This window comes from Hibiscus syriacus, unplaced genomic scaffold, assembly GCF_006381635.1.
Source record: "Hibiscus syriacus cultivar Baekdansim isolate YM2019G1 unplaced genomic scaffold, ASM638163v2 tig00110954_pilon, whole genome shotgun sequence".
NCBI classification, from domain to species: Eukaryota; Viridiplantae; Streptophyta; class Magnoliopsida; order Malvales; family Malvaceae; genus Hibiscus; species Hibiscus syriacus.
The window spans coordinates 1,831,127-1,840,416 of NW_024062931.1; the positions used below are offsets into that span (position 1 = coordinate 1,831,127).

Consider the following 9,290-nt stretch of genomic DNA (forward strand, 5'->3'; position numbering starts at 1 on the left):
CAGATCAGCCTATCACGGGCTTCATCGAGATGACATGGATCAACAGGATAACATTTAGAACCTGGCTTGGCAATTTGATGGTCCCCAACGATTCAGAAACTTCATTTGGCACATTCTGAGAAATCGACTCTTGACCAACGTGGAGAGAACTAGACGAGGCATATCATTGAATCCCCTTTGCTCGATCTATGGTAACCATGAAGAGACCATTCTTCATACCCTCCTGGACTGCTCGGCCACTAGAAATGTTTGGACTCAAGTCATGCCAAGTCAAAGAGTAGGGAGTTTCTTCAACCTTCCCCTATTTTATTAGCTAAATTCTAACTTAAATGATAATGTATATATTGATGGAATCTTTTATAGGTGGAGGCATATGTTCGGTATCATGCTTTGGAGAATCTGGAAGCAAAGATCTAACCTCATTTTTAATGGCGAGAGATGGTCCTTGGAGGCGATTGTCCAGAATGCTCGTGTTTGGGCCTATTCCATCTTGACCAGATCGAAGAGCTATTTCCAGCACACCAATCAGACGGAAAGTAGTCAAGCCTGGAGACCTCCCAATGTTGGAAGATAAACCAAAGGACCAGGGAAGTTGCCAATAGTGGTGTCATGCGCAACCACGAAGGAAAATGGATCGTGGGTTATAGCCATCACATCGGTTGTTGTTCAGCGCACCACGTTGAACTTTGGGGCATGTTGGACGGTCTCCATGTGGCCTAAAGAAATGGAGCTAGACGCCTCATAGTGGAGATAGATAATGCGGAAGACATCAGATTCATCACCACCCCTAGCCAAGGACATGAGCCTATTTTAGTTAGATCTAAAAGGGATTTGAAAAAGCAACCCTCTGGTGGTGTGGATAAAGTATAAAATATTATTAAACTACCTTGCATTAATTTTTACTAACAAATTAAATTATGAAAATGCTTTAAAGTCGATAGAAAATTTAAAATATAGAAATTAATAGACCCCCAATCAAAAGGAAGACTCTAATCTAATCTGACCCTTTACCCTTTTAAATTTGAAACATTTTCCTTTTTCTGGATACAAACAAAACACTATTTTTGTTTCCTTTTCGTATGTAGGAGATTCTTGTCTCTCAAGTTTGATATAATAGACAACAAGGGCGATATTTGACTTTCTAGAGTCGGATATTGGAAACAAAGGAAAAGCCTTGTTCTCCAAGCAGATCACTATAGTGAAATACTAGCTATGGTAACAAGATATTCGTGTCCTGTATTGATTCTGCACATAACTTTAAAAAATATATTTATAAATAAAATTAAAAATAATTGATAAATTTACTTGATTTATTTTGATAGATAAAAAAATGAGAAATCAAGCGATAAAAAAATATAAGTGTAATTGTTATTTGATTATTCTAATATAATATTTAAACGATATAATTTTAAAAATTAAAATAGACCCAGACGGAAAGAAATAATATACACATAATACATGAGCTGATGGAGAGCTGAACACGTGTGGTTATGGCCGCATCGCAGGTTGACATGTAAGTTGCTGATTATTGTCCATTCAATCAAATGACATACGCATTAACTATAGCTAAACCGCCTCGCACTCTTCAGTCAACTTCTGCAGCTAAATCCAAAGGCCATTCTCATCACAATGAATACTGAAATTTTGTTGCAATAATTTGATATTATCTCGAGTAATTATCATCTTATAAAGCAAATTCTTGTAGCAAATTGCTTGGGTTTAGGGATATAAACGAGATGAGTCGACTTTCAATAATATTAAAGTTTAATTTGATTTAAGAAGCCTAAATTCGATTCATTTTATAAGTTTATAAGTTTAAATTATTAAATTTAATTTGAAATTAAAAATTGAATCAAACTTGGAAAAAAATCCGAATTCAAGATATTATCAGATTTAATTTGATTGAAGCTTGATTCGATCTAGTTAAAACTTGAAACATTTTCATACTTACTACGATAAAAGCTTGAATTCAAATTTAGATTTAAACTTTAAGTACATAAAAATGTTAGAGGTATAAAAATCCGAGATGAAAAGAAAATAAAAAAAAATCAAATATTTTATGGATCAACAATTAGCTTCCATGGTGATTCATACAAGTCAGGTCAAACAACATTCAATTCTCGGTAATATCTCGTCTTAAAATTCGTGTACATAAATCAAAAATAAAACAAACACAATTAATAACATGAAAAATATTCGATTAAATAATATGAATATAAAACCATAAATATATGAATAGAAATAAGTTGAGACATGCAATTACACAATTTCCTTAAGATAGATTTTCGATCACTCCTTGGTGCTCGAGATCTTTGGTCATCTGTCTCGCAGGATATAACAACAAGATCACAAACTATTTTCTGTCTTCGCCTATCACCAAAAACTAGAGAAAATAATTTAAAAGAATTATTTTTTTGAGTTGTTTTTTAATTGTGTTTAACCTGGTTGGTTAACACAGTATTTATAGGGAGTTCACATTGTGAACAAATAGAAATTTTTTACCTAACGAAACATTAATGAGAATCAAACAATTAAGCAATTTCTAAAATTATTATTTTAATTAAAGGAACCTTTTAATATTTATCATTTTAATTCAAAAAATATTTTGAAAATATATTCTCTATTTGAGGAAAATATATCATATTTGGGTTAAAATATACACAAGCCCACAAAGAGTTAGATCTGTTCGGACATTCACGTTACCCTTATCATACACGTCTGCATATTTACGAACCAATAATTGGTTCTACATTTTCCTCAACAAAATTTGAATCAATTTCTCATTCAAAACTCTAAAATTATCAAATTTTTTCGACAAAAAAAATCTTGTACTACATTATATTTAAAAACAACATATAAATTGAATTCATTCAAGCTATCTGTTAATTAAATTTTAATCAAATTAAACCTAAATAATTTAAAATATATCCCATCTTATTTACGGCCCACTTGAATTATCTGAAAATGGTACACATTCCATGAACCCAGAAAAGATGATACAGTTGAGATAACATGTTGACTAACCAATAGCCGCAGAGTAACAGGGTCCCAATCAATATGTTTTTCAGACTCTTCAATCTCTTACAGGAAAGTTCTTTTTTTCTTTGGCCACACGGATCACGGGTCAAAACTCTCCGCTTCTATTTATTATTCAACACCACCTCTTCATCTTTCTCCTTATACCTTTCCCTTCCTCTTCGTCCTCTCATGCTGTCGCTGTCTCTATATTTAAGGTACGTTAACTGTTGTTCCTCCTTGCTTCTTCTTCACTTTTGTTGAACTGGTTCTTTCTCTTCATGCACTTGCTTGTTCGATTAATTTGTTTCTCTGTATGATTTGTTATGCCCATATTTGTTTAAATCTCATCAAGTTTGAATCTTCAAGGGGTCTTGTCTAGATATATCCGTAAAGCTTCGTCCTTCGATTTTATCAAATTCCAAGTATTTTTTGGCTCTGTAGTGCATGTTTTCTTAGTGGAATCCGTTGGCTTTTAAAGTGTTTTGACTTCCTATTTTTCCTTTTGGGTTGTAGAATTTGGGGGTTTTAGATGACCATGGATCCGAATTCCACTGAAACCTTTGATTACATCAATGGTTTCAAAGTTGAAGACTATGCATTCCACAATGGATTTCAATTTGATATCCCATCTCCAGATCTTAACTTTATACCTCCTGAACCCGACCCTGGCATCTTTGTTCCATCCATTACAAGTTCAGATGGTAGCTCTTTTTCAGGCTGGAGTCCGGTTGGGGAGTCTGATTCACCTCCTACTGACAGTGACTCAACCGATCCAGTCCTCAAATACATTAGCCAGATGCTTATGGAAGAAAACATGGAAGACAAGCCTCATATGTTTAATGATTATTTGGCTCTCGAAGACACCGAAAAATCCTTATATGAAGTCATCGGTGAGCAATATCATTCGAATACTCAAATAGAGAGTCCTAATAGTAATCTTTATGGTAGTAATGGCCATTCGAATACTCAAATGGAGAGTCCCAACAGTAATATTTCTGGTAGTAATGGCCATTCGAATACTAGTGTTGGCACTGGCAGTGACTGTAGTTATTATGTCGATCATCGCGGTGTTGGTGAAATTGGAGGGTCTGCTCTTTCCTTGTCACAGGCTCCTTACTCTTTGCAGCCCACTTTGGAACAGTCTGGTCCACATTTTAGTGTAAACTCGGTTAATAGCTCGAGTAACATTGGTAATGGGATGATGGAATCTTCGGTTAGAGAGCTTCTTGTTAAGAACATCTTTAGTGATAAGGAATCTATGTTGCAGTTCCAGAGAGGGTTTGAGGAGGCCAGTAAGTTCATTCCTAGTAATGAACAACTAGTTATTGACCTAGAGAGCAACACATTTCCCATTGGGAAAAGGGGGGATGTACCAAAAGTTGTAGTCAAGGCGGAGAAGGATGAGAGGGAAAGTTCATCTGATGGGTTGGCGGGTAGGAAGAATCATGATCGTGACGATTGGGAATTGGAAGACGAGAGGAGCACCAAGCAATCGGCAACTTATATAGAAGAGAGTGATCTGTCTGAAGTATTTGATAGGGTGTTACTTTGTACTGAAGGAAACAATATGTGTGGTACCAATGGAACTGTGAAGCACAGAGAAACCAATACGTTGCAGCAGAAAGATCTGTTGAATGGATCTAGTGTTGGAAAAACTCGGTCTAAGAAAACAGGGAATAAGAAAGAAACTGTGGATTTGAGGACTCTTCTGATTCTATGCGCACAGGCTGTTTCTGCTGATGATCGTAGGACAGCGAATGAACTGTTAAAGCAGATTAAAGAGCACTCATCCCCTCATGGTGATGGAACTCAGAGGTTGGCGTATTTCTTTGCAGATGGCCTCGAGGCACGGTTGGATGGGAGTGGAGCTCTAGTTCACAATTGTTTTGCTTCTCTAGCTTCCAAGAAGACAACAGCTGCTGATATGTTGAAAGCTTATAAAGCTTACCTTTGCGCTTGTCCATTTACGAAGCTAGCAATTGTCTTTGCAAACAAAACGATTTACCGTGTGTCTCAGAAAGCAAGTGTCCTTCATATTGTAGATTTTGGTATTCTGTATGGTTTCCAATGGCCCATTCTTATCCAGCATCTCTCAAAGAGACCTGGAGGGCCTCCTAAGCTACGCATAACCGGACTCGAGATTCCCCAACGTGGTTTCCGCCCAGCAGAAGGAATTGAAGAGACAGGTCGTCGCTTGACAAAGTATTGTGAGCGTTTTGGCATTCCATTCGAGTACAACCCGATAGCAGTTGAACACTGGGAAACCATCCGGATTGAGGACATGAAGATCAATCGCAATGAGATGCTTGCCGTGAATTCTCTTTTCCGGTTTCAGAATCTACTTGATGAGACCGCCGAGGTGGACTGTCCGAGGAATGCCGTGTTGAAATTGATCAGGAAAATGAACCCAGATATTTTTGTTCACAACATAGTGAATGGAGCTTACAATGCGCCCTTCTTTGTTACAAGGTTCAAGGAGGCTCTATTCCATCTCTCTGCAATATTTGACGTATTCGAGAACACATTACCTCGTGAGGATCCAGCTAGGTTGATGTTCGAGAGGGAGTTTTACGGGTGGGAAGCAATGAACGTTATAGCATGTGAGGGCTCGGCAAGGGTTCAGAGGCCAGAAACATACAAGCAATGGCAGATTCGTACGATCAGAGCAGGATTCAAGCCGCTTCCGTTGGAGCAAGAACTGATGAAATTAGTCTGTCATAAGTTGGAGGCTTGTTACCACAAAGATTTCGTAATTGATGAAGACAACAACTGGATGCTGCAGGGATGGAAGGGCAGAATTCTTTATGGTTCGTCGTGTTGGGTACCTGCATAGGAGCCTCGACCGGAATATCGGCTGCAACCAAGGAGGCGTACCTGCATAGGAGCCTGGACCGGAATATCGGCTACAAGCGAGATCGCCTCCGAGACATTCCTTTGGAAAGGATAGTTTCAAACTATGGGGAAGCTAACACCCCAGTTCACACACACATCGTTTGTATACATACATGCTTTGCTGTTTTTCATATTGAGATGTGTAATCAAATAGTAATTCCTCTCCTGCTTGTTTTCCCTGATACTGGGGTGATATCCATTATCCATGGGGGACATCTCAGCTTTTTGTAGTAGTGCATTAGTACAAAATTAATCCATGAAAGTGGAATTTTGTAGAACTTTTTCTTCCTACAGTATCAACGGCAGGGATTTAAATTAGGCTTAATATCCATCTACGTGTTGATGGATTTTTGTATGGTTCTTTAGTTTCCACTTTACGGTGATGATCGGAAAACAAAGGCGTTGTTTTCTGCTTCATTGGAGCCGGTTGCAGGCCAAAACAGTTCACAATGATTTAGTTAGTTGATGATTCAATGGGATTGTGGGATATTATACCAAAACTTGTTGCTATATATGATTAACAAAATGCTATTGATAAATTATATTAAAGGTTAGTAGAATCATTTCAAAGATTAACAAAATTGCTTGAAAAGATTATCAAAATAATACTAAAAGTAGTCAAAATAACAATAAATATTGTCAAAACAATATAAAAGTCATCAAAGATGAAGAATTAGACAGCCTAGTTTTTATATTGATCTTGGAAACCAAAGAACATGAAGTCGAAGATTGAATTATATTTTAGTTTAAAATATTTAAAATTCAAATATTTTAATTAATTGAGGCCCAATTCCATATTATTTTAGATTAAGATCGCTTCAAGTATATCTCATCTTAATATAATTTTATAAATTAATTAAATTAAATCTCAGAATAAAGACCTTGATGAATAAGGTAGGGCACCCTAACAATTAATGGTTGCTTTAGTATTGATTTTGAAAAACGCGGTTGAAAATGTTTTTAAGAAGTTTAACTTAAAATTTAAATATTTAGTATTATTATCGAAATAATATTACGTATGAGTTTTATAAAAATATATAAAATTAAATTTATAATAATTGTATCGAGTTTTATAAAAATATATAAAATTTAAATCAACTGTCAATTAGTCTAGATATGATGTTAGATTGTTTTAAGTAAGGTTAGAAGTTCGAATTCTAAAATTGTGAATAAAACAATTGAGTTGAGAAGATTATCCTTACTAAAAAAGTTTTGAATAATAACGGTAAACCTATAGACAAATTCAAAAATATTTTTCAAAGTAGATATGTATATTATTAATAATAAAAAAATTTATATATGAGATAGTCAATTAAAATTTTACATATAATTATAAAAACAAATAAATATTTTTAAAAAACTTAGATTTCAAAATAAACTCGTAACTCGTAACTCTCACACAAATATCATTTAGTCAATGGGTAAATTGATTTTAGGAGGCATGGGAGAGAAAACGAGAAAGTCTAAAAGATAACAACCTAATTTAAGATTAAAAAATTATAATTTAAAACGCAATCGAAAATATGATAAAAATCACAACATTTTAGGTTGAATACAATCTAAAATATTTATTATTCTCTTAATATCTAACTTAAAATATTATTTTATTATATTTTTTAATTAGGCTTAAAATCATTGATATCTTATGTTAGATTAGCATACAGCAGAATCACGTATAGGAAACACCATTTAAAAGCGTAGGGATAAAGGATCCCAACCCAAGATTCCGAATAAAGACAGGGAACAGGTTGTTTGAGATAATTGGTCAACAAGAAAAGAATCAGGTGGATGAATGATTAAATAATAAAATGAATTTTCTCGGGAAAATATCAGAAAGCGAACAGATACAACACAATCACGAGAGTTCTCCGCAAGTGGGGAGGTAAAAGTAGAGGCAATCTTATATTAAAAAATTTAAATAATTAATTATTTAAAGAAATAAAACCTTTTAAAAATTATTTGAAAGAATAACCTCAAATTATTCCCATAGGATAACATCACGGTTTTCAAATCGTATGTGAAATCCTCGCATCATCCAACACGTAAGATATATTCGATGGGCACACTTTTTAAGTAAGCCAATAAAATAATTGGATAAAATGCATTGCGAAGCATGAGGTAGCCTTTATGATCTAAAATATCGTAAGATTTATAGGGACCTCGCGGCCTGCAAAACAAGAGTTCTTTTAATTCACTACACTCCCTTTAGTGTCTATAGCCTTGTTCGGATACTATTTCTGGGTAGGAAACTAATTTTTTTAATTTTTAAGTATAAATGCGTAATGTTGTCTATCTTTAAGGTGACTATAATATCAACATATATAGACATTTTAAACGGGTAAAAATGAAGTTGAAAATAGTTATAATCATGGTTTTTGTGAAGGAAGAAGAAAAAAATGGTCTGATATACATTTTAGAGTGTTATTTTTTGCTTGTAAATATAAGTAATGTGTTATTAATAAAAAAGAAATAATGTAAAAAGCCCATTTCCCTTTAGTGTCTATAGCCTTGTTCGGATACTATTTCTGGGTAGGAAACTAATTTTTTAATTTTTAATTATAAATGCGTAATGTTGTCTATCTTTAAGGTGACTATAATATCAACATATATAATACATTTTAAACGGGGTAAAAATGAAGTTGAAAATAGTTATAAATCATGGTTTTGTGAAGGAAGAAGAAAAAAAATGGTCTGATATACATTTTAGAGTGTTATTTTTTGCTTGTAAATATAAGTAATATGTGTTATTAATTAAAAAAGAAATAATGTAAAAAGCCCATTTAATTAATAAGTGTGCCTGAACGATTGAGACATTTGTTCTTCGTGTGTCCGAGATTATTACATATAAAGCATAATTTCAGTTGTCATGTTCTTTCTTGAAGTTCGACCAAATCCTCGTCACAAAAAATCTGGGTTGATCGTAGACGACCAGTTTTATTCGTCGTAGTGCATAATATGGCCGTGTTGTAGGTTCATCGTCAACTTCATCCAAATCCCATTCATTTCCAATGGGAGGGAACTCATATTCATAAACACTGAATATAGTTTCAAGTAAGTAAATCCGATCAACGAATCTCATGCAGGGTATCTGAACAGAAAAAGTAACAATAATGGTGTGCACACACGGGTATTTGAAAGTTTGGAAGAATCCACACTCGCATATTTTTCTCGTAAATTAACCACGTATGCGCTGTGTTGTATGCCTTTCAATGGCCTCGTAAATTTCGATACACAGAATGATGACATTTCGCGATAGAAGCATATAACACTCATCGCGTTGGAATAGTGTTGGAATGTTTGCAATTTTTTGAAGTATGGGTGGATTTGGTGGCCACCTGCCATCCAATCAATTGCTTATCTTTCCAATGTTACGAAAAGGG

General features: G+C 34.5%; 1 protein-coding gene across 1 annotated transcript; it reads left to right on the forward strand.

The window, feature by feature from the left end:
* Positions 1–3,135: 3,135 nt before the first annotated feature.
* On the forward strand, positions 3,136–6,074 carry LOC120148139 (scarecrow-like protein 14). Its single transcript, XM_039161325.1, has 2 exons — positions 3,136–3,233; positions 3,532–6,074. Exon 2 carries the CDS (start codon positions 3,548–3,550, stop codon positions 5,849–5,851), a length of 2,304 nt encoding a protein of 767 aa, XP_039017256.1. The 5' UTR covers positions 3,136–3,233; positions 3,532–3,547; the 3' UTR covers positions 5,852–6,074.
* Positions 6,075–9,290: the final 3,216 nt, after the last annotated feature.

Bases quoted from the DNA above. Each gene is read 5' to 3' on its own strand.
- LOC120148139 (XM_039161325.1), top strand. From the start codon at position 3,548: ATGACCATGGATCCGAATTCCACTGAAACCTTTGATTACATCAATGGT.